The sequence below is a fragment of the Mandrillus leucophaeus genome, unplaced genomic scaffold (genome assembly GCF_000951045.1).
Source record: "Mandrillus leucophaeus isolate KB7577 unplaced genomic scaffold, Mleu.le_1.0 Scaffold228, whole genome shotgun sequence".
In the NCBI taxonomy this organism is placed as follows: Eukaryota; Metazoa; Chordata; class Mammalia; order Primates; family Cercopithecidae; genus Mandrillus; species Mandrillus leucophaeus.
In genome coordinates, this window is record NW_012102343.1 from 1,428,433 (window position 1) to 1,451,601 (window position 23,169).

The 23,169-nt window shown below is 53.6% G+C and overlaps 2 protein-coding genes across 4 annotated transcripts in view; both read right to left on the bottom strand.

Moving 5' to 3' along the window:
• RPS6KL1 (ribosomal protein S6 kinase-like 1) overlaps positions 1-292 on the bottom strand; it is a 35,728-nt gene extending 35,436 nt beyond the window's left edge. The window contains exon 1 of the mRNA XM_011981539.1: positions 255-292. The gene's annotated coding sequence lies outside the window, so the exon portion shown is untranslated. The remainder of the gene's footprint in view (positions 1-254) is intronic.
• Positions 293-9,848: 9,556 nt separating this feature from the next.
• PGF (placental growth factor) lies at positions 9,849-23,169 on the bottom strand. Of its 3 annotated transcripts, none has more exons than XM_011981541.1 (7): positions 22,865-23,169; positions 21,602-21,641; positions 17,062-17,258; positions 16,215-16,291; positions 14,088-14,117; positions 13,922-13,984; positions 9,849-10,749 (listed from the first exon to the last, which is right to left on the bottom strand). In XM_011981541.1, exons 1-7 carry the CDS (start codon positions 22,937-22,939, stop codon positions 10,722-10,724), a joined length of 510 nt encoding a protein of 169 aa, XP_011836931.1. In that variant the 5' UTR covers positions 22,940-23,169; the 3' UTR covers positions 9,849-10,721. The 3 variants fall into 3 exon arrangements, with proteins under 3 accessions (XP_011836931.1, XP_011836930.1, XP_011836932.1); XM_011981540.1 differs by having other exon boundaries at positions 21,602-21,644; XM_011981542.1 differs by lacking the exon at positions 13,922-13,984 and having other exon boundaries at positions 21,602-21,644.

Here is a 23,169-nt window from a genome sequence, read left to right on the forward strand (position 1 = left end):
TCCTTTCTCTCTCTCTTCTTTCTTTCTCTATCTCTTTCTCTTTCTTTCTTTATTTCTTTTTCTTTCTTTCTTTTTGACAGAATCTCGCTCTGTCACCCAGGCTGGAGTGCAGTGGTATGATCTCGGCTCACTGGAACCTCTGCTTCCTGAGTTCAAGCAATTCTCCTGCCTCAGCCTCCCCAGTAGCTGGGATTACAGGTACGTGACACCATGCCTGGCTGATTTTTGTACTTTTAGTAGAGACAGGATTTCGCCATGTTGGCCAGGCTGGTCTCGAACTCCTGATCTCAAGTGATCCACCCGCCTCGGTCTCCCAAAGTGCTGGGTTTACAGGCGTGAGCCACCGCGCCCAGCCTGTAAAACCTTGTTCTCTTTTTTTAAAAAAATTGAATATATTTTTGGGATTATATACTTATTTTTCATAATATAGTGAGGAGAGCTGTAAGGGAGTAGACAGAGTTCCCTAAGTCTCTAGTGGTGGAGCAGACCCACCGTGATGCGGAGAAGTGTTTGGGAGGCTTTCCTGAGGAAGCACCTTTTAGTTGAGTTCCAGATGATGTGTGTCTGTTAGTCAACAGAGTTGAGGGATTGGGTGTGGGAGGGGGAAGGGATTTCCGGGCAGAGGAAACAGTGTGAGCAAAGGTCCTGCGCGGCACTACAGATTCCAGAAACTGAGAAAAAGACAAGTGTGTTGGCCCTTAGTGAAAGAGGGGGCATGGCAAGAGACGGGGCTGCAAAGGAGGACAGGGACCAGACTTCATGGAGTCTTCCAGGCTGAGGAAAGGACTGGGAGCATATTCTAAGAGCCACACGTGCTGCTGAGTAAGATGAAAACGGAAACTGCTGATCGGCACCAGGGAGGTCCCTAGAGTCACTTTAGCAGGGGCTGTGTTACAGTAGGGACTGGAGCTGCCAACAAAGAGACTGAAGGTGTACACATCTCTTTCAAAACGTGTGTTGCTCTAAAGCACAAGCCCAGGATAGAGAGGCACCTGGAGGGAGAATGTGCAATCGAAGGATGGGTTTGATTTTTTTGCTACCGTTTCTATTTCTGTGATGGGAAAAACCTCTTCACCCAGAGACATATCCACAAGGATGTTTATCACAGCATTATTTATTAAAACAACACAAAAAAAGAGGACCTACATATCCAACAATAGATCCTTTAATCAAATTATGGAATATCCAAATGATGCAATATAACTCAAGACTTAAAAATCATATTGTAGCAGAAGGGAAACACAACTCCGTATGTATGAGACACAATTTTGCTCTTCTTGCCCAGGGTGGAGTGCAGTGGTGCAATTTCAACTCACTGCAACCTCCGCCTCCCAGGTTCAAGCGACTCTCCTGCCTCAGCCTCCTGAGTAGCTGGGATTACAGGCACCTGCCACCATGCCCGGCTAATTTTTTTTTTTTTTTAGTAGAGATGGGGGGGGGGTCTCACCACGTTGGCCAGGCTGGTCTTGAACTTCTGACCTCAGGTGATCCACCCACCTCGGCCTCCCAAAGTGCTGGGATTACAGGCATGAGCCACCGTACCCGGCCAGTGTACCATATATTAAGTTTAGAAAGCAAGTTATAAAATAACAAATCTATTACGATCTCATTTTGGTATGGGAAGCTGAGTATATGTGACAGGGTGTCTCCTTCACCTCTTGCTTTGTTCCCTGACCTTATCCCTGGTGGTGATGGTGGTAGTGGGGTCTTTGGAAATAATGCACCATAATAAAAATTATGCCAAGAGACGTCATCCACTTTATCAAAAGGGAATTGTATTGTTTTGTAGGTGCTCCACGTGGGGACACATGAGGGTCCACCACAATCTCCCAGGAGGGAGCTGGGTCCTGGGAGGAAGGCAGAGGGATCAGAGACAGGGAGACCAGGGGCAGGAGTTTCCGGCCCCAATTTTGTACCAAAGCTGGAAAAAAGTGTTGCTCATTCTTTGGATTTTGGAAAATTTGTGATAGATTGTAAGAAAGTTTTCTGGGGGGTATTGAAGAAAGGTGTCACCACTCATTATCTGAAACAAGAGGCTGAATTTATTGCATGCTTAAGCAAGGGACAGCTGTACTTGCAAGGCACAGCATCTCTGAGCAAAGCAGAGGATTGATCCCATATAGGTTTGGGAAGTGTGGGGTTCAAGGATGGGTCAACGTGTGCTGGTTGATCTTCGGCACGGTCATTGGCACGCGGCTGTTGCCGACTGGTTATTTTCAGAAGCGTGGGGCTAGTCCTGACTGAGTGCATGGTTTCAGCAGCACAGTTACTGAAACACGTGGCCATATCAACCAGGTTTATAATTGGTTCTAAGAGTCACTTGGTATCACAGCCACATACCAATTACTCTTTTCCTAAGAGGGTGGGCATGTTTTATTCTAGGGGGAAGAAGGGGAAGTCAGCTCTACACACACACAAAGAGGAAGGTCTCAGTAAAGCAGCCCGTGTGTCTCCTCCGCTGCTGGAGCTCATCTTGACTGGCCAGCGCTGGTTCCTAGGAAGGATCCCACAGGCACCCGGAGCCTCCTGGGTTTGGATGTGAGAGGAAAGTCCTGTGACCTCCTTTTCCTCCCCCATGTCTGGAGAGAAGCTGTATTTCCAGCTAATCCAGGAGCGACAGCTCCAGGGTGCACCCCAGGTTCTGACTTGGGGAACTGCATGACCCCTGGGTTGGACCTTGATGTGCCTGGCACTACTTGTGAACCCAAGACGTCAACTTCGGCTTCTCTGCACGGCAGCCGTGGCCAGCTGTCAGCCGCCACCTCCTCCCAGAAGCTGGAATTCCTCGGGCAGATTTCTCACCCTCGCAGGACTTCCTTCCAGCGTGTCTGGCAAGTGAGAGGGCTTCGCAGGCCCCGGGAGAGGCTTGTGGCAGAGAGGGCTTTGAAAGGGAGAGGAGGAGGGAGGAGATCAATGTTCCAGCCTAAGCCTCAGGCCCCCCGCTGTGGGCGTCAGGTGGCCCATGTCTGGAAACACCCAGCGCTGTGGCCCACGTGGTGACTCCTGGGTGGCCCAGGCTGGGCGTGCGGGGGCAGGGCCTCAGAGAAGAGAGGAGAAGGGGAAGACCGAGGGCTCGGGGTGGCAGTGGAGAGGCCACTGAGGACAGGGAGTGGAACAATCTTGCAGAGAGCAGTGCAGGGAGGTTACTAGAATGGCAGCACTCTCTCCCGCCACCCAGGCGACACCTCTCGGGGAACCCACCTCTGTGAGGGAGCCCTCAACTTCCTCCCGGCCTGACCTGCCTGCCTGAGGGTTTCCAAGGTCACAAGGTTACCTCAGGGACTAGAAAAGAACCATCTTTTTGGCCTGGAGCCTCTGAGGTGGAGCATCCTCAGCCTCAGTCATAGCCAAGGTCGGGGGAAGGAGAGCGCCCCAGGCTTCCCTCAGGAAAAGGAAGGGTCCGGCTTCTTTAGGGAAACAGCTGCTGGGATCTGGTGCTGACAGAGGGCCATCTTTCCACACCAAGGCTCTGGCCTGTCACCGCCCTGTCTGGAGCCTCGAGTTCCCACCAGAGTTTTCAGAGGGGCCTCTTCTGCTGACCCACCCAATCCACCCACAGATGGTCTGGCCTGCCTCTCAGACTGGGACCGGACCCAGCTCACTTCCCTACCGTCCCAACTCCCCTTCTCGCCCTCCATCCTCAGGAGGAGGTGAGGTGGTGATGGGCAGTGAGCACAGGCTTCGGATTCAATTCCACCCCAGTCACTTATGGTACATTTTAAAATTCTGACTCACTTAACTTACATGACTTTGGACCAGCCTGGGCCTCAGCTCCTTCATTTGTAAGATAAGGAGGTGGAAATGGATTATTTGTAAATTTTCTTTCAACCCTAAATTCCATGATCATATCACATTATTGTTTAATTTCTTTTTTTTTTTTTTTTGAGAGACAGGGTCTTACTCTGTTGCCCAGGCTGGAGTGCAGTGGCATGATCATAGCTCTCTGCAGCCTCAAATTCCTGGGATCAAGCAATCCTCCTGCCTCAGTCTCCCAAGCAGCTGGGACCACAAGTGTGCACCACCATACCTGGCTAATTTTTTTTTTTTATTTTAAGATGGAGTCTCACTCTGTCACCCAAACCAGAGTGTAGTGGTGCGATCTCAGCTCAGTGCAACCTCCACCTCCCAGGCTCAAGAGATTCTCCAGCCTCAGCCTCCTGAGTAGCTGGGACTACAGGCCTGTGCCACCACGCCTAGCTAATTTTTGTATTTCTTGTAGAGAAGGAATTTCACCACGTTCCCCAGGCTGGTCTAAAACTCCGGGGCTCAATCGATTCACCTGCCTCGGCCTCCCAAAGTGCTGGGATTACAGGTGTGAGCCACCATGCTCAGCCAAAATTTTAAATTTTTTTGTAAAGACCTCAGTTGCCAAAGCAATCCTCTTGCTTTGGCCTCCCAAAGTGTTGAGATTACAGGCGTGAGCCACTGTGCCCGGCCACATCATTGTTTAAAAAATATGCCTCTTGCAGCCTAGCACAGCCCTAATTCCCCAGCATGGCACCTGGGGCCCAGCCTGCCTCCCAGCCTTAGCCGTCACCCTCTGCTTCGCCTGCCTTAAGCATCAGCCAAACTGAACCGTGGGAGAGTCCCTGTACAGGTTGGGGTTTTGCCAGCTCTGGGGTCTTTGCTAACGGGTTGCCTCCACCTAGAATGGCTTCCCCAGTCATCTTCCCAGACCCAAATCTTGCCTACTCTTCAAGTCACAGCTTAAATGCCACCAGCTTTGCAAAGCCAGTTCTGATTTTCCCCAGCTGCAGGTCGTCTCAGGTGTCTTTAGCAGCGCTTCAGCTGCATTCATTTAACTACATGGCCTGCTTTCCTTCTATTCTAATCACCCATGTATATCCGATTCTGCTGACGAACTTTTTAAGGTCAGCGACAATGTCTTATTTCTCTCTGTGTAACCCTAGCTAATTGAGGCGCTCCCCGGGGTTCAGTCTCTGCCTAGTGTCTCACTGAGTGGGCATATCTCAAAGAACATTCGGGCCTGCAATGTTAGGGAGCATGACAGCGCATCCTCAAAGCCCTTCTTCCACTCCCCAAACTGTCTTATATAGACTCCACAGCAAAACCCCAAACTCCTTCTCTAGTCCCAGCCCCAAGGCCTTTCTCTTTCCTAGCTCTGAGGTAGACCAACTTAGCCTCTCCAGCTATGATCTCTCTCCTTATTCTCCTTATTTATTGCAAAATAGAATTTTCTTTAGTAGGTAGGGAAGACTTTTGCATGCTAATATACTTTGCCCTGTCATACATGTGTTTTCTACAAAATACCCAGGCCTTGTAGACTCAAAAAATGCTCATGAGTGAATAAATGATCAGGGTTACCAGCCCACATGCATAATTAAGACCAAACAATCTACTTCTCTCTATCCTCATTACTTCTCCTTAGACCAAACCACCATAATTGGTTGCCTGGCTTCTCCACAGCCTTCGAAGTGGTATTTGTACTCTGAGTTTTGCACTCTTAGAGACCATTTTCCACATAATGGGCAGAGTGATTGTTCAAAAATGTACCTAATGACTGGGTGTGGTGGCTCATACCTGTAATCCCAATACTTTGGGAGGCTGAGATGGGCGAATCACTTGACGTCAGGAGTTCGAGACCAGCCTGGCCAACATGGCAAAACCCTGTCTCTACTAAAAATACAAAAATTAGCCGGGTGTGGTGGTGTGCACCTTTAGTCCCAGCTACTCAGGAGGCTGAGGCATGAGAATTGCTTGAACCCAGCAGGTGGAGGCTGCAGTGAGCAGAGATTGTGCCACTGCACTCCAGCATGGGTGACAGAGTGGGACCCTGTCTCAAAAAGAAAAAAATGTACCTAATGTCATTTAATTCCCCTGTTTGAAACTCTGCAGTGGTTTATCTCACATTATAACAACACTTGAACTCCTTACCCTGACTTGCAAAAGCCCTTTATGGTCTAACCCCTGGTTACTTCCAACATCACATCCCATCCCATATCCCTGCTCCCTACCCATCATGCTTCAGTCACACTGGGGTTCCTTCCAGCACTTTCCACCAGCTGTGCCCTCTGGAGTGCTCTTATCCCTGATCTTCACATGATCAACTCCTTCTTGTCCTTCAAACTTTACCATCAATGTCATCTCTACAGATACACCATCCACAACCTCCTGACCTAGAGTACCTTCCCCTCAACGCTCTCTCTTCACCTTTCCTTATTTTCTGTTCTGGTTTCCTATCGCTGCACAACAAACTACCTCAAAACAATTTGTTATTACAGTATTTCATGATTCTATGCATCAAGGAAATCAAACGGCACAGTGGATACAGCTTGTCTTTGCTCTGTAAGATAACTGTAATGACTGGGAGTTGGAATAGCTTGGGGTTGGCTGAGTCTCTCTCTCTCGCTTGCTCTCTCTCTCTTCTTCCACATCTCTATATGACCGGCTTGAGCTTCCTTCCAACATGGTGACCTCAGGGTAGTTGGACTTCTTACATGATAGCGTAGGGCTCCAACAGACCAAGGCAGAAGCTGCCAGTCCTCTTGAAAGCCAGACTTGAAACAAGTATAGGGTCTCTTCTGCTATAGTCTACTGATCAAAGCAGACCCAGGCCGATTCAGATTCAAAGAGAAGGAAGAGACTTCACCTCTTAAGAGGAAAAATGTAAAATAATCCAAGAGCATCTCTAATATGAGAGAACACATTTTGGCAGCAAGACATTTTCTTATTAATGTATTTGTTTATATGGGTGACTTGCTTATTGAGCAAGTTGTTTTCCCCCTTCCATCATTGCTTCTGGATGAACTATGTTGGTTCTCCTTTTTCTGTCCCGTAACAGTATCTTGGGCAGATCTTCTCGTGTTCCTGTTGCTTTAGCTTATTAAAGGCCCAGCCCCATCTAGGCTGGTCCCTCTAACCAAGACTAACCCTTTCCCTTCCCCAGGCAGGGTCTGGATTTGGCCCAGGGAAGTGGGGAGGGGTGTAGTTTGCCCCTGTACCACCACTCCTCTCTCCTCCTCCTCCTTTTCTCTCCCCTTTTCTCTTCTTTCACACAGATGGGGAGGGAGAGCTTTTAGGAAAGTCCCTGTCAGCTGTGGCCATTTCTTCTCTGGCTATGAATGTTCCTGACATGATGGTGTTCAGATGCTAACTCTCTTGTGGGTTCACCACAGGGCCACCCCGCACCACTGCTCCCTGATATGAGAGGTCCCTTCTGCTCTATTGCTCTTTATCTCTCACCCCACCACTCAGCTACTGCCCCAACCTCCACCCCACAGCCTACCCACTGTGGGTGTGCACAGCTGCAGGCCTCCCTCTTGGGAAGACATGGACAAGACAGCTCAAGGACATTCACCTTCCGCCATGTCCACCTGACCCATGGGCAATGACTGCTGGGTGCCCCAAGGAGTCCCTGCCCTGTCCGTCTCTGCCTCTTCCATCTTGCCCTCCGCCAGCCTCCCTGTCCAGACAGCGTGCGGGCTGATCTCAACAGCAAATCCAGATCCAGGGAGAGGAGGGGAGGGAGCCAGCACCCCAGGACTCCAGTGACCCCATCTCCCTCTCTCTTCCTTACCCTTTCCCAGTCTTCTGCTTACGGAGACTGAGGAAGGGGGCGCTGGGAGATCTAGGGGCATGGCAGAATTGCTTTAACCATCTCTTAATAAATCCTGTAGGCAAATGTGCCTAGTCCCAAATGGTTCCTTTGTTTTAGAACATGGGGTACTCAAGGCCCTTTTTCCTTAGCTCTGAGTCCGGCCACCAATTTGAGGAGCAGAAAAGGCCCACCCAGTACCCTCTGGCACTAGAACATGGACTGTCTCTCCCCTTGCATGTGTGGTCCACGAGAGCAGGGTCCTGTGTGTCTGTCCCCACTGGATCCTCAATGCCTAGTCAGTGTCTAGGACATAGAGGGTGCTCCACAAACAGATGACAAGCAAATCCCTAGGACCTAAATGGCTGGAATGGCTGCCAATACAGCCAAGTGGGCCAGCTGGCTCCTTCCTACCAGTTCCTGCTGCGAGGCTCCTGCCTGCGGATGTGGAGTTTTGCTTCAGGTTTCCAGGAGCTTTTCTGGTTTCTGCCTTGCTCTCTACAGGGGTCACTGGCCTGGGTTGGGAGGCTGCCCGCTACATGGGTGACCTCATGGAGTCAAAAGCCTTGAAGATGCTACCAGGCCTGGGTTGGGGTCCTCAGGGCTGAGCTAGAGGCCTGGCCAGTGGGAGGGGATAGGTGCTCTTCTCAGTTCACAGTAGGTCAAAGGCAATAGCTTAGAACAGCTGCAGCCAAAGAGAGGAGAGGCAGGAGAGGAAGTGCATTTCTTTGGTGAAGTATGTCTCTTGGGGCTGACTCACACCCGTCTATGACCACAGCCAGAAGCACATTCTGACCAGCGTGTCCTGCAGGCTTCCCAGGCCTTGGTGAACAGGGCACCAAGGACAGCTGCCTCAGCACGGCCACCCCACTCTGCTGGACATCCCAGCTCCCCTCCAAGCCCCAGGCAGGCCCCTGTCCCCCTGGGTCCCTGTGGGTTTCTCCTCAGCAGCCTCAGATGAGGAAGTGAGGCTGAGGAGAGAATGGGGGAACTTCTCTTCCCCCAGTACATATAACAATATATAAGATCAAACACACACACATACACACACACTACACACACACACACACACACACACACACAATACACACACACACATACACATACATACACACACACACCCCTTGCAGGTCAGAAGCAGAGGGGAGTTTGATAGTAAATGGTTTGGATTAAAAAAAATAGGCCTGGCATGGTGGCTCATGCCTGTCATCCTAGCACTTTGAGAGGCTGAGGCAGGCAGATCACTTGAGGTCAGGAGTTCAAGACCAGCTTGGTCAACATGGTGAAACCCTGTCTTTACTAAAAATCCAAAAAAGTAGCTGGGCATGGTAGTACATACCTATAATCCCAGCTACTCAGAAGGCTGAGGCAGGAGAATCACTTGAACCTGGGAGGTGGAGGTTGCAGTGAGCTGAGATTGTGGCACTGCACTCCAGCCTGAGCGATAGAAGGAGACTCCGCCTCAAAAAAAAAATGAATAAAATAAATAAAAAAAAAGATTTATTTAAATCCAGGCAGCATCTGCTGGTCCCTGCGTCTGTCGGGCAGCCCGAGCAGGCTGTAGGAGCTGCTGTTCAGTGCCCTGAGACCCAGCCCAGGATGCCTCTCAGGAGGGCCGAAGGAGTTCGGGAGCCCTTGCAGCACTGGGCTGGGGCAGCCCTAAGACCTGGGAGAGGAGGAGGAGATTGTGCTCTTGATGCTGTTAAAAAATGGCTGGGACCACCCTCTCCTCAACTTTGGAACCAAAACTACATCTTGGGAGCTCCTCGTTAGGGGAGGGGTGACCCCAGGGTGCAGTAGGAGCAGGCTGGGTGACCTCGGGGGCAGCCTTGAAGTGGCCTCCACAGGAACAGTCTCCAGTGACCACCCAGGGCCACTAAGACTTGAGACTGGGCCTCAATAGAAACGTGTCAAAGCCAGAAGAGCCATCCAGTCAGGCCCCTCAGGTCAGAGATGAAACGTGAAGGCAGAGGGAAGCCCAGTGCCACTCAGTGAGTTACAAACAAAGCCAGGCCTCTGAACCCCACTTCAGTCTCGACTCTCCATCAGCCATTTCACCTTCTTGGGCCTAAGTGTCCTCAGCTATCAAAAGGAGGAAGGAAGGAGCAAGCTAACATGTTGTCGTGAGCTGTGACATGCCCTCTCGTCGCCTGAGCGAGGCTTTTGAGATAAGGAAACTGAGGCTCAGAGAAGGTGCTGTGCTCTTCCCGTTACACCCCCATCCCGGGGTCTGTGTGGCTTCCGTTTCCGGCTGACGCTCACTGCCCCAGCAGACACACCCCCTAGATCAGCGTTTCCACACTAGAATACTTTATTCAAGAGAATCTGGCTTGGCAGTCAGATGGCCCTGCAGGGACAGCTTGTGGGGGTGCCAGGGCCCTCGGAGAACCTGCTCCCCTGCCACTGCCTTCAGCTGGGACACACAGGCTCCTCCCCTGGTGACTTCATCCCCACTGACTGAGCTGTTTCTCATCCAGGCAGCTCTTTGTCCAGCCCGGGGCCCACTCTGCATGTGTCTCTTAGAGGGGACAGGGTGGTGGAACCTTGGCTGGAAAGAACAATGTCCCAGCACAAGCAGATGGCAAAGTGTGAGGGGAGATCACGGGGCACAAGGAGTGGCAAAAGTCCCCAGACAACCACTGTTCTCCAGAGCTGAACGTTCTGATCTTCAGAAGAAGAGAGGGAAGTGGCTGCATCCCCTCCGCCCGCTGCTGGCCTTCCCACCAGCCAGGCCGTGGCACCCCCAGCAGCCTCCTCATCCCTACTTTGGACAGGAGCTCCGAAAGCAAGGGCTGCTTGTCTGTGCAGAGCCTGAGGCCCAAGAACAGGCAGCAGGGCCCCCTTCTTTCCTTCTCCAGGCCCCTGGAGACCTCCAGGGCCTCTGGGGCCTAGCTTGCCCCTCGCGAGGCCACGCGTCTTGCTTCTTCCGAAGCAGAAGCTCCCAAGGGTCTGTGGCTGGCTTCTCTCTTTCTCTCACGTTGTTGAAGGCACTGAATTCCTGACGGTCCTGTCCCTCCCTGCCCCTCGTCTTGGAGGGAGCGAGGCATTCAGCAGGGAAACAGTTGGCTAATAAATAGAGGGCAGGTACCAGCAGGAGTCACTGAGAGTGTGACGGTAATAAATACACGAGCCGGGGATGCGGGGTCTCTCTCCTCCAAGGGGCTGGTTACCTCCGGGGAACAGCATCGCCGCACCTGCCAGAGACCAAGCACAGATGGGGCGGGTATCAGCATGCTGTGGAGGGCGCAGTCTCCTCCTATGGAGGAGGGGCAGGGCCAGAGGAGGAGCTTGGGCAGGGAGCATGGGGAGGGCTCAGCACTCCTGAGTTCCTGCTTGCTCCAAGCTGAAGAGAAGCTGGGAGCTACCCTTCACCAAGCACTTACCCAGGTGCCCAGCCCTGTGCCAAGCACTGTCTTCTTAACCCTCAACAACCTTCCATGAGGAAGGCACCCTGATTATTCTTGTGAAGATTAGGAAACTGAGGCCCAGAGAGGTAAAGAAGCTTGCCTGTGGTCACATGGCCAGTTGGTGACAGAGCCACATGTGAACCTAATCATACTCCATGCAATCATGCCTCTGATTACCCTAAGACAGCAGTCTCCAAACAGGGGAACGGGTACCACTAGACGCACGTGAGGACTGAGTACCGATGGATTTAAAGAAATCCATTTTCAGCCTCCAGGTCTGCATTGCCTTAAAATTATTTTTGTGAGACAGTGGCTGAGATCTGCTTCTCTAGCCACAACACATCTTGCTCATTCTAAATCCTTATAAAGTGCTTTGCTGCCAGGTAAAAGTATTCTGGGGACATGAAAAAAAGAACAATTTGAGATATTGGTGTAGGTCTTGAGAAAGAAAATATGGCTAATGACTGGGTAACCAAGGCTTTCAACAAAACTGAAGAACAGCTTAACCAAATTGTCAGCCAGGATATCATGAGAAGTAATCTGTTCTTAGCAGAGCACCTTGAGATTTCTGGCAAATAACTTGGAAGGAGTTCAAGTACTTGAGTGACATCTAGTCTCATTTACTTATTTATGTGAACATGGTTTCTCAACCTTCTCATCAATAAAAAAATGATAAACAGGAATTAAATTAATGCAGAAGTCTGTCTCAGTCTGGCAGGAAATAACATTCATTAATGGATTCATTTACTAATTGAAACGAGGTAGCCACATCCATCTCATTGAGATGCATTCCCAATCAAATTGATCGTATTTTTACGTTGAACATTTATTAAAACAGGACATATTTGTGCTGTTTTGACCAAATGGTGCTGCTAAGAATTATTTTGATAATTTATTTCAGGAGAAAATTTAATTTAGGTTTATGCTCACAGGAAATTTAAAATAATTCGAACTCATATATCATTTTTTTGTGGCAGATAAATATGACAAGGTAATCAATAAAAGCCTTCTGAAAATTAAAAGTACTATTACACTAGGCTGAAATTCTAGGGGGTGGGGAGTGAAATGGAAATACAAGTTCCAGGAAAAAAGAAACAATGTAAATATACAAAGGGTTATGAAAGGAGGTGTTCGTGTATTTTTTTTTTTTTTTTTTTTGCTTATTCATTTTCTTAAAAGTAGATGATGGTAAGTATAACATTAAAATGGCGTATTAGGATACACCTGGAGAGTGTTATATAATAGCTTTATATTAAAATATTGATATTTATAATATGCCAGAAAGTGTATCCTTTGTAATGACTTATACTTTTTTTTTTTTGAGACAGGTTCTTGTTCTGTCACCCAGGCTGAAGTGCAGTGGATCGATCCCAGCTCACTGCAGCCTTGACCTCCCAGGCTCAGGTGATCCTCCCACCTCAGCCTCCTGAGTAGTTGGGACTACAGGCACATGGCACCATGTCCATCTAGTTTTTGTATTTTTTTGTAGAGACAAGGTTTCACCATGTTGCCCAGGCTGGTCTTGAACTCCTGGCCTCAAGCAATCCACTTGCCTCAGCCTCCCAAACTGCTGGAATTACAGGCATGAGCTACTGAGCCTGGCTTGACTTATAATTCTGATGAAAATGTTCAATGTCAACTTAAAAATGGGCAAGGGAGCACATGAGCTTTTGGAATTCTTTTTTTTTGAGATGGAGTCTCGCTCTGTCACCCAGCCTGGAGTGCAGTGGCATGATCTCGGCTCACTGCAACCTCCGCCTCCTGGGTTCAAGCGATTCTCCTGCCTCAGCCTCCCAAGTAGCTGAGATTACAGACGTGCACCAACACGCCCAGCTAATTTTGTAGTTTTAGTAGAGATGTGGTTTCACCATGTTGGTCAGGCTGGTCTCAAACTCCTGACCTCAAGTGATCCACCTACCTTGACCTCCCAACGTGCTGGGATTACAGGCGTGAGCCACCGCGCCTGGCCACTTTTGAAATTCTTTCAGGAGATTCCCTAGTGAAATGTCTGAAGACTGCTGCCTTGGGAATTGGAGCCATGGGACACTTTCTGCCTCGGGGTGCCGGCTGGTAAGGCGGACCTGGATGGACTTCACTGCCAGCTTGTTCCCCAAATTGCTGCGTGGGCCCAGAAAAGAGAGGAGAGCATAAACCCTAGGGGGCACATTCCCCAGGATCCCTGTCTTCATGGAGTGGGGCTCATGGGGTCAGGACTTGGGTCAACTCTACTCCATAGCATGAAATAACTTCCTGGAGGCATGTGCGTGGGGGAGGCTTAGCCCCTAAAGGACAGCCCCCGCGTGACTGATGGACTGTGCATGTGAAATATTTTATTTTTTCTATTTACTGTCACAGATTTGGGTTTTCCCTTCTCTCATCCTTCTCTCCCAGCCACACTCAGGCCTGGGCTCCATTCTGCTGCCCACCAGGTATGAAGTGGGTTAGAAGCAGCAAGGGGACCCGAAGCAGCAATGCTCCCGGGAGCCTGCGGCGAGGGGCGCATGTTCCCCAGGGCTACTAGGAAGTCGCCCCAGATAACATTTCAGCTGATGACAGACTTCTCATCACTAGAAGGGAAATTCTAGTTTCCCTAGTGCAGGAATCCTGTTTGTTTGCTCACAGATGTACCTGACACACAGGAAGTGCTCAGTAAATGTTTGTAGGGTGACTAAATGTTTGCTGGACCTCCTGCCCCTCATTCTACACAGAGAAAAGCTAGGCTCACAAAGGTGAAATGATTTGTCCAAGGTCAGTGGAAACCTAGGGCTAAGCCGGGACAAAAGCCAAGGTCCACTGATGCTTCCTGGGCCCTAGAGTCTTGAGGAGGTGAGGCTCCCTGTCCTGCCCCCAAGACTGGCCTCAGTCCTGCCTCTCCCGCTCCCCAGCCTAACCCTGGCGGCAGGGCGGGGCTCCCCTCGGGCCCAGCCTCCTTGCCATCCCTGGGACCCCGCGCACTCACAGGTGGCAGTCTGTGGGCCTCTGCTTCTCTCTCCTCCTCTTCCCCCTGCCCTTGGGTCTCCTCCTGCAATAAGCCAAGCGTCAGGACAAGGTGGCTGGGGACCCCCATGCTAGGACAGAGGCTGGCAGGCCCGAGAATAGCCCCGAGCCCCAGCCAAACCACTTACCTTTCTGGCTTCATCTTCTCCCGCAGAGGCCTAGGGAAACAGACAGAGAGAGGGGCAGAGGACCGTTAGGAAAGCAATAAGTGGGGCTCCCTGCCGCCCGGATAGGTCCCCTCTGACATCCCAAGTCCTGGTCCTGCAGCTGACACTGAGGCCACTAGGGGGTAGCACGGAGCTGGCAAGGGAGAGGTGGCCAGAGCCTGGGACTTCGCTCCCACTCCAGGCTCCGGTGACCTCACCGCAAGAGGGACAAATCAACCTCCTGGGGACCCCTGCCACCCGCTTCTGCACTTCTCGCCTCTTGGCATCAAATGTGGGGTCGTTTCTGTCCGTTCTCTGCTGCTTTTTCTTTCTCACTTTCTTTGTCTGCTTTTTTCCCTTCCTTCCAGGGTGCACTCTGGGAATTTCCTCAGGGACAGGACACGATGGCCGGGCAGTGGACTGGTTGCCTGTCAGGGCACAGCCCCCACTCCACCCGGAGCAACATGGGGAGTGAGCGGCGGGGTGGGAGGAAGGGAGGGGGCAGCAGTCCTGAAGTCACCAGGCATGTCTGGGCTCTGCCTCCCAGGGCTATGGCTGTTGGCCCAGAAGCCAGAAGAAAGGTGTCCCTGTTGCCTGGCTCCTGGCAGGGGACAGGGCCTCAGTCTTTCCTGGGAACAGTGGGTGGAGACATGGGCCAGCATGGTAGCCGTCAGCTTTGGGGCCAGGACATGCTACCCTCGGCTGGTTCCTCCCTTGGGAGCCACGGCAAGGTACCAGGGCCTCTTGGGACTGTCTGGTTGTACCTCTCCATATTGGGCAAGTGAGAGACACTCTTGGAACCTCAGTCTCTTCATCTGCCTGCCCCCAAAGAGTGGCTGTCAGGGTAAAGGGGATGTAGAAGGTGACTCTGGGTCACCAGCCAGCATTGTACCCAGGAGGGTTCATTACCGAGCTATTATATGGATAAGCTCTGGCTTGGAGGGACGGGTGGAAACAAGTTGAGGCAGGGCCTCCAACACTCCAACAAAAGGGGCAGCGATAGCCCTGCCCAGAAGGCTAGGCTAAGCCTGGGGGCTATTAGAAAAGTGGTCACGGCCATGAGAGGTAGCATGAAGGCTTAGGATTTAGGTCAGGGCTCAGAATCCCTCCTCCCACACTCACTAGCTGTGATAAATCATGAAACTGTATTGAGCCTTGATTTTCTCATCTATAAAACAGGGATGACAATAGGATCTACCTCCCAGGGTTGTTATGAGAGCAGGGACCTTGCCCACCACTGCATCCCATCTAGGACAATGCCCGGCATGCAGTAGGTGCTCAATAAATGTATGTGACTAAATGAGAAACAATCAAGTGCCTCCTGCAGGGCTAGGCACAAAATGGGTACACAATAAGTGGTAGTCTTCCCTCCTCCTGCCCCTGGCTAGGGCTCTGGACTTCTAGTCTGGTGCCTTCATCCATGGCCCAGTGGTACCAGGAGCAACAGCTCAGCCCATTTTTCTCTTCCCTGAACCTCGTTGGCAGTGCCAGGCCTGTTGCTCCTGCTAACCAATGTTCCAAGTGTCCCCGGCACAGGCAGCAAGACTGGTGCTGGTCAGAGGCTCTGTGGATTGGGAGGGGCCGTAGCGGGGTGCTGTATCATCAGGGAAGCCACAGTGTCACCCTTCTTCTGCCCCCTTTCTCCTACCCGAGCTTGTCCTTCTTGCTGCTTCTCAGCCCAGTTTGCCCCCTCCTGTGGGCATGCAGCTTGGCCCAGAACTAAGTTCAGACTTGCAATGTCTTTGCCTCCAGGGACCTCTTTCAGAGGCCCGTGGCAGCTGCCTCCCGTCCCAGAGAAGGGGAATGACACGCACCAAACCCCAGCGAGGCTGGGAGGGACCCACGCTCTCTCTTCCCTTGCAGTATGTCAACAGCTGTACCCCAGCTGCTGGGACCAGCTCCCTCGGCAAAACTGGCTGGTCAGGGGACAAAATGAATGGCAGCCACCCCTGCCTGGTCCTGCCCTCTTGGTCTCCCTCAGCCTGGAAAAAAGTACAGCCCACAGCGGGGATGGGGCAGCCTTTGCCTCTGCCCTGGGACCCATCTTTGCTGAGGGTGCCAAGAGCACGGGGGCCTTTCCCTGCTACCCGCCCCACCCCGGAGACCTACCGGCACTCGCAACGCACGTGCTGAGAGAACGTCAGCTCCACGTAGGAGGGCCGGTCCCCAGAGCGGATCTTTAGGAGCTGAAGGAAGAAAGAGTTGATGCCTGGATTGGGGAGTGGCCCATGAGTTTCCCGTACTCTTCTCTCTCTCCTTGTAAGGAGAACCCGATTCTGTTTCCTGTAGCCTGTGGACTACAGGCCCTCACTCCACTCTCAGCGTGAGGCAAAAAGCTCTCTCAGCTGTGTGGGGACCTGAGGGAGGCCCCATCCCTCCCTACCCAGGGGGCACTAGCACAGCAATAGTGCAGGAAGGGGGCCATGTTCTGGAGTCAGAGACCTGTGTTCAGATCTTGACTCTTTTACCTGCTGAACAAGTGAAATAACATCTCTGAACCTCGAGTTCCTCATCTGTGAAATGGGAATGACACCAGCCTTGAAGGACTGAATGATGTACCACTTGTGGCACACCTAGGACAGTGCTTGGCATTACTCAGTAAGTGCTCAATAAACCACTGCGTGTGTGACATGTAAGCTGCACTTGCTTGAAAAGGCACCAAATGCTCCTGGTGTCAACAGGGACTGTAATACAAGCAGATTTCGTTCCAGCTTTAACTAGACACCCTGAGTGTTGGGATAGGGCTCAGCATGAGGCTGAGAAAACTGGTGGGGGTGGAGGTGAGTGGGCTCAGAGCCATCGGGGGGCTCAGGAAGGAAGGGCCCTGGGCTGGGGTAGTAGAAGCACCCGCCTGGGAGTCAGGCTCCAGTCCTGGGACCTGGGCCTATCTTCTTCCCTCTCCAGGTCCCTTCTAGTGGGCAGATTCGGTGGCCTCCTGGGCCGGGTGTGGACCTACCTGCATGGTGACATTGACCGTCTCTACCGGCACACAGTGCAGGTTCTCATCGCCACAGCAGCCGGTGCAGCGCAGCAGGGAGACACACGATGGGCTGAACATGTGCTCCACCTCGCTGGGGTACTCGGACACGATGTCCACCAGCCTCTCCAGCGCCCGGCAGTAGCTGCGGCCCCACACTTCCTGGAAGGGCACCACTGCGAGGAGGCAAGGGGGCTGGGTCAGGCCAGCAGAGACCGGCCCCTCGAAGCCCCAAACCTGGCTCCCAAGGCCCCGCTGGCCTTCCAGGTTCAGCCCCCAGCCCCTTCCGAGCTCCCTCAACTCTGAATTCCTAATGTGATCCCTCCGAAATGCCTGTGGGCCCCTTAGCTCATCTGCTGGATGGAAATCCCCGTGGAACAGAATCTCTCAGGGCCCCAAGCTTTGCTCTGTCCTCAACTCAGGCAACCACATCTGCCTTGGCTCCCTGGAGCTTTGCGGATTGTAGCCTCCGCAGCTGCCCAGGCCCTCTGGATCTTTCTCAAGCCCGACCGGTGCTTCCTCCACCTCGGAGAACTTGCAGAAAACAGTCATTTCTGGAGTCACGCAGGGAGGGTTGGCCTTCCCTTACTCCTCTGCTCAAACACCTTCCACGGCTCCCTCATTTCCTGCTCCACTCTGTGCCAGCTCCTCTGCCTGGCAACCAAGACCACATCCAGCAATGTGGCCCGACCCTCCTCTCCATTGAGTCCAACCAGCACTCACAGTGAGTCACGGCAGCACCGCATTCACTCGCAGCTCTGGGCTTGTGCACTCTGCAGCCCCTACAGCTGCTCTTCTTCCCCCTCCTCTCATTTCTATCCAAATAAATAAAGCCCACTCGCCATTTTCCAAGGCCTGCCTCCCCACCTCCTCTTTGAAGCCTTCCCCAGCAATTCCAGTGTGCACAGATGAGCCTCCCTTGAGCACGGCCTGGCCCCAAGGGGTTGTCTTATCTCTGTCACTGGTGGCTCTTATCTCCTTTACAACCAACCCGAGGCTCTATGAGGGCAGAGATGGATGTACCCGTAAACACAGGCTAAGTCATTCCTGGTTGATTAGATGATAGTTCACCGAGGATCGTCCGGGACATCCCTGACCCCCATGATGATGTCCTGGTGATCGTGATGGGATCTTTTGAGGGCTGATCTGGAATCCCTCAAAAGATGCCGCTCTTTTGGGTGAAGGCCTGGGACCAGGCCCCAAATAGAGGCTCACAGAGAGTGGCCAGAGTCAGACACCTGGCTTCCAGTCCCAGCCCCACACTGGCTGTGTGACCTTGGGGAGATCAGTTAACCTTTCTGGGTAGATCAGTTTCCTCAGGTGGGAAAAAAGAAGGTTGGAAATAAATGGTTGCTAAGGTCTTTCCCTTTCTGACCAACCGCCTGTGAATCAGTGCCTGCAACCCAGCCCAGCCCGGAGACCATGGACAGAGAAACGCCCCCGGGTCTGGGTCATCCTGCTCTGCATCTGATGGTCATCATCAGCTAGTTGGAAAGAATCAGGAGCTGGCTCACCGGGGCCCTGCAGCCTCTGCCATGGAATAATGGCCTCTCCCAGCAACCCCTCATTTCTTCCAGGCCTCTGCCTAGGAGGCAGAAGGGGCCAAAGTCCATTCCACTGAGCCTATGAGGACATGCGCCTCCTGGTAATCTCAGAAGAAAAATAAACTTCAGTCCTAGCAGAGGCCCTCGGGAAAGGCTGCAAACTGGTGGAAAATACCCAGAGGCGGTGTGTCCATGTGGAGCTGGCTAGGCAGTCATAGAGGCAATAAACAGTGTTATCTGCTTGTTTGCTGCTCCACTCTACCCTGCTCTGCTTAGAGGGCACTAGGGCTGGGCTAGGGGCTGGCGGTGGGGGGAATCCATAGGCCTCCCCTGACTCTACCACTCCATGCCCCGGGTACTGCCCCGGAACCCAGTGGGAAACAAGGCCTCTCTCCCCAAAGGTGCCCACAGTGCAGGGAAGCCTGCCTTTGCAGTCCAGGGTCAGAGAGCACCTCCCTATCACCAGCTCCTTGAGCTGTGTGTTTAGTTTAAAATTTTCATGAGCACTACGTGACTCTGAACGTTTAATCTCCACCTTTATGGAAAACATAAATAACAGCAGAGGAATAACGAACTGCCAAAACAACACGGAAGATTCAGGTTCCTGCCTTGGAACCAGTCGTCAGCGAGGGGACAGCAGCAGAGAAGGGGCACCCCAGCCCCCTCCCATCCTGCAGACAGACGCCCACCCAGCTGGGCTGCAGGGCCATGGCCACCTTTGGCAGAACTGGCTGGGCCTAGGCAGCGGCAGAAGGGATTTCCTTTCCTCACCCCACATCCCACCATGCAGACTCCGGGTCCCTGAAACCCTGGAATCTGCCAATTTCCCGGCCCCGTGGCCGAACCACGTTGCGGGAGGGCTGAGAAGGAGGTGGGCTGGAGCCTGGTTTACCTGGCAGCCACCAGGAAAGAGGGCAATTCGTCCCTGAAGGCCCCCGTATGGGTGTGTGGGAGAAACAAAAGGGGCTGGGTGAGGGGCCAGGCTGAGGGAGTGTGCAGTGACCACTCCCAGATGTGGGCCATGTCCCTCAGGAAAGAGCTCTGCTCAGCTGTCCCTGAGAGCACTTCCGCTGGCCCCAGACCTGCTCCGGGAGGGGGTGGGGGTGAGAGCAACGGGAAGCTGTGGCCCCCTCAGGCACTGCCAGAGCTGGGTGGTCCCCAGGGCTGCTCCTGAGGCCATGAGTGGGCCCTCAGCTCTCTCACCAGCCCTGAGAGTGAGCCTCCCACCTGCCTGCCACCACCTGAGATGGGGGAGACTCCAGAAGAGAAATGCTTAATCCTGAGAGCAAGTTTCTGTGGAGGGCACTTGGGGACGAGCCACAGGGCTGGGCAGAGCCACTGGCCACCAGCCCAAGCCCACAGGTGTCCTCTCCATGGTCACTGGCAGGGCACACAGACAGCCTGCCACAAGGGACACCCTGCTCATGCCTGATCAGCCATGGAGCTATTGGGAGCACTCGGTTCTGCCAGATCCATGAGGAGTGCCTGAGGCTTGGGGCGACCCCCAGGGCCTCTCTGAGCCTCAGGTCCCGCATCTGTAAAAATGGAGTACATCGCCTTCCTACTTCACAGCCTGTGGTCAAAACAGAATGACAGAAAATGCCTAACACTGTTCCTGTGAATAGTAATAGTAAAAATCAACGCCCATGGCTGGCCATGCTGCCTCTTGCTCTGGTGTTAATAGGTGGGATGACATTTTCAGATTTGGAGAGCTGGAGTGCAAAGCTCATTGTACTTCTCCTGGTCAGATTGCACACTCCCTGATTGATAAGTGTGACAGGAGAGCTGACCTAACGAATCTACACTTCCAGGCCTCCTCACTTCGAATCCTGGGTGATATGTACACCCATCTCTCCTCCCTGGAGTTAGAGAACAGGTCCCTTTTTCAATCTCGGAAAAAGAAGAAACCATAGACATCACATAGTCTAAGGGTCCCATTTTACAGATGAGGAAACTGAGGCTAAGGCATCTTTGGTAGCTGTGGCCTGACCTACACTAAAAGCACCAAAAAGGGGATAGTGTGGAGGTAGGGGGTGGGTCCTTCCCCAAATCCCAAGGAGCATAATGTTGTGCTGGTTCCAGAGGCACAGCAAGGGAGGCATCCATGAAGTCAAGGGCAGCTGCCTCCTCTACCTGCTCAGGGGTCTAGGGGCCTGAGCCTCAGGTGTCAGAGTACGGCCAGGCCTGGGAGAGGCGGGCTGCCAGGCAGGCAAGGCCAGCAGAGGGTGTTCCCAGCACGCAGATGGCTATCACGCGTGTGCGTGTGCATGTCCCTACATGCCCCCTCTCCCATGGCGCAGGGGAAGCCTCAGCGGTGGCGTGTGGCCGCTCTGCACGTCTTGGAGAGGCAGGGAGGGAGGAGCGAGGTAGGGGGCCTGGCATGGGCCTCCTGCCTTCTGCACGTATGTCTCTTTGGCAAACGTCTCGTTGCCCTTTGAAGATTCCCTCTTGAGGCAACCAGGGCGGGGAGTGGAGGGGCCAGGGAGGGCACGATTCATGTTCTGTCTGTTTATAATCAGTGGAAAGGCATGGTCAGATCCAGGCAGTTCCACCAGGGCTGGGCTGCTGGGGAGGGCCCCTCACCCATTCCTGATCCTCTTGACTGCACACTGCATCCAGCTCCCAGACCCCCATTCTGGCCCCTGGCACTCACTCCCCACTCTGTCCTCCAAGACCCCATCCATACGCTTAAATCATGCTGGGGAAGGGCTCTGAGCCAGCTCGATGAACCCTGGCTATACTGGCCCCAGTCCCACTCTCTGTGTGCTGGTGACCCCAGCCCACACCTCTCTAGTCTCTGGGTCACCATGAGGGGATCTCTTAGGCCCTGCCAAAGTCATCAGCTAGGATATCTAGCTCGTAGGCTCTCCCCAACTTTTATCAACTTGCACCCACACTTTATGCCACGCCTGGGCTTGGGAGAAAGGAAGAGAAGGGCTTGGGGATCATGCAAACCCCCAGCCTGGCCAGCTTACCTTCCACCTCTGACGAGCCGTTCCCAGCAGACAAGGCCCACTGCTATGGACAGAAAGGTACAGAGATGAGCCTGGGACACCTTGGGGCTCTGCACTCTTGGGCCAAGTGTGATGGCAGGAAGGTAGGGGCCCCTCTGGATTCCTTCCCACTTGCTGCACAGGCTCTGCCCTGTCTCAGAGCAGGCTGACCACAACTAAAAACTCACCGGACCCTAGATAGGTTAGGTCCCACCCCTCTCTGGCCTCAGTTTTCCTCATTTGGAAAAGGATGGGAGGCTAGAAGCTTTTGGAGACCCTTGGCCTGCTGCGTCCCAAAGATCTTCCAATCCTGTGGGTCTCCCTTCTACCCAGCCCCCCCAGTTCAACCCTGCTGGGCCCTGTACAGCCCGCCTTGGCTGGGTGCCAGAGCCCAGGGGGAGGTGATCAGCTGGTGGGAGCGGAGGGGTTGGAGCGGGTGGCGCCATGAGCTGGTGCAGCCGGTAACGTTACACCTCTGGCCAGCCCTGCAGCAGGCAGGCGGGTGGCTGGGCTGCTCGGGCTCCTCTGGGACTGCCCAGCCCACTCCTACTCTTGGGCTGGGGCTGGGGACTCCCAGGGCAGTGGGACAACACAGTGGGAAGGGAGCTCATTGGCTTTGTCAGGATTTCGCTGCCCAAGCTGGCTCCCAGCCAGACTCACCCGGCTCCTGGGAAAAGGGCCCTGCTCACTTCCCCAGGCCCTGCACTCAGGACCTCCGGCCACCCACCCAGGAGAAAAGGCACAGCGAGACCCCTTGTCTCATCCCCAGCCCACCCAGGAGCCCACGGCTCAGTCCTGAGCCCTGGTGGGGGCAGGGCCCAGCCTTCCCACCATCAGCCTCTTCAGCTGGCTCCTCCACCACCCCCACCAGGCCAGGTCAGAGGTCCTGGGGACGCCTGGTTGGCCATGGGGCCTCGACCCTGACCACAAGGCCAGGGACCCGCCTGGGATTAGTGGACAGATGCTTTTAGCAAAGCCACCAGGGCTCCAGAGGCCAGACAGGAAACCTCCCTCCCTCCCTCCCTGTGGCTTCCCTGCCCCCACTAAGACAGCCCCCAGGACCTGGGGGACAGCCAGCCTGAGGTCTCTTCCCAAACGAAAGAAGTCCAGCCTGGCCTTTAGGAAGTATGTGGACATCCTTGGATTTGCTGCTCCCTGGAGTGAGTCTGTGATTTCAGAGTCCCCTGCTTCCAGTGCTGGGATAGGGAGGTCAGGGGAGCCGGGCTAGGTGGGGGTAGCTCTTACCTGGGGGGGCACAGCAGGCAGCGCCAGCCCAGCCAGGAGCTGCAGGAAGCAAGGGAACAGCCTCATGGCCGGCATCTTCTCAGACGTCCCGAGCCAGGGGGCTCCGAAGGAAAACCACCATGCTCATCCCCCGGGGAGCCCCTGGCACAGGAGCAGAAGAGCTGAGTGGGCGGCTGGACGCCCCCCTCACTGCTGCCCCGAGGCTCCGGCCGGTGGTTCGAGCATCTTCTGGAAGCCGTGGGGAGTCAGGAGCCCGCAGGTAAGGCTATGGCTGGGGAGCCCGACCGGGAGCGGTCCGGCGGGGC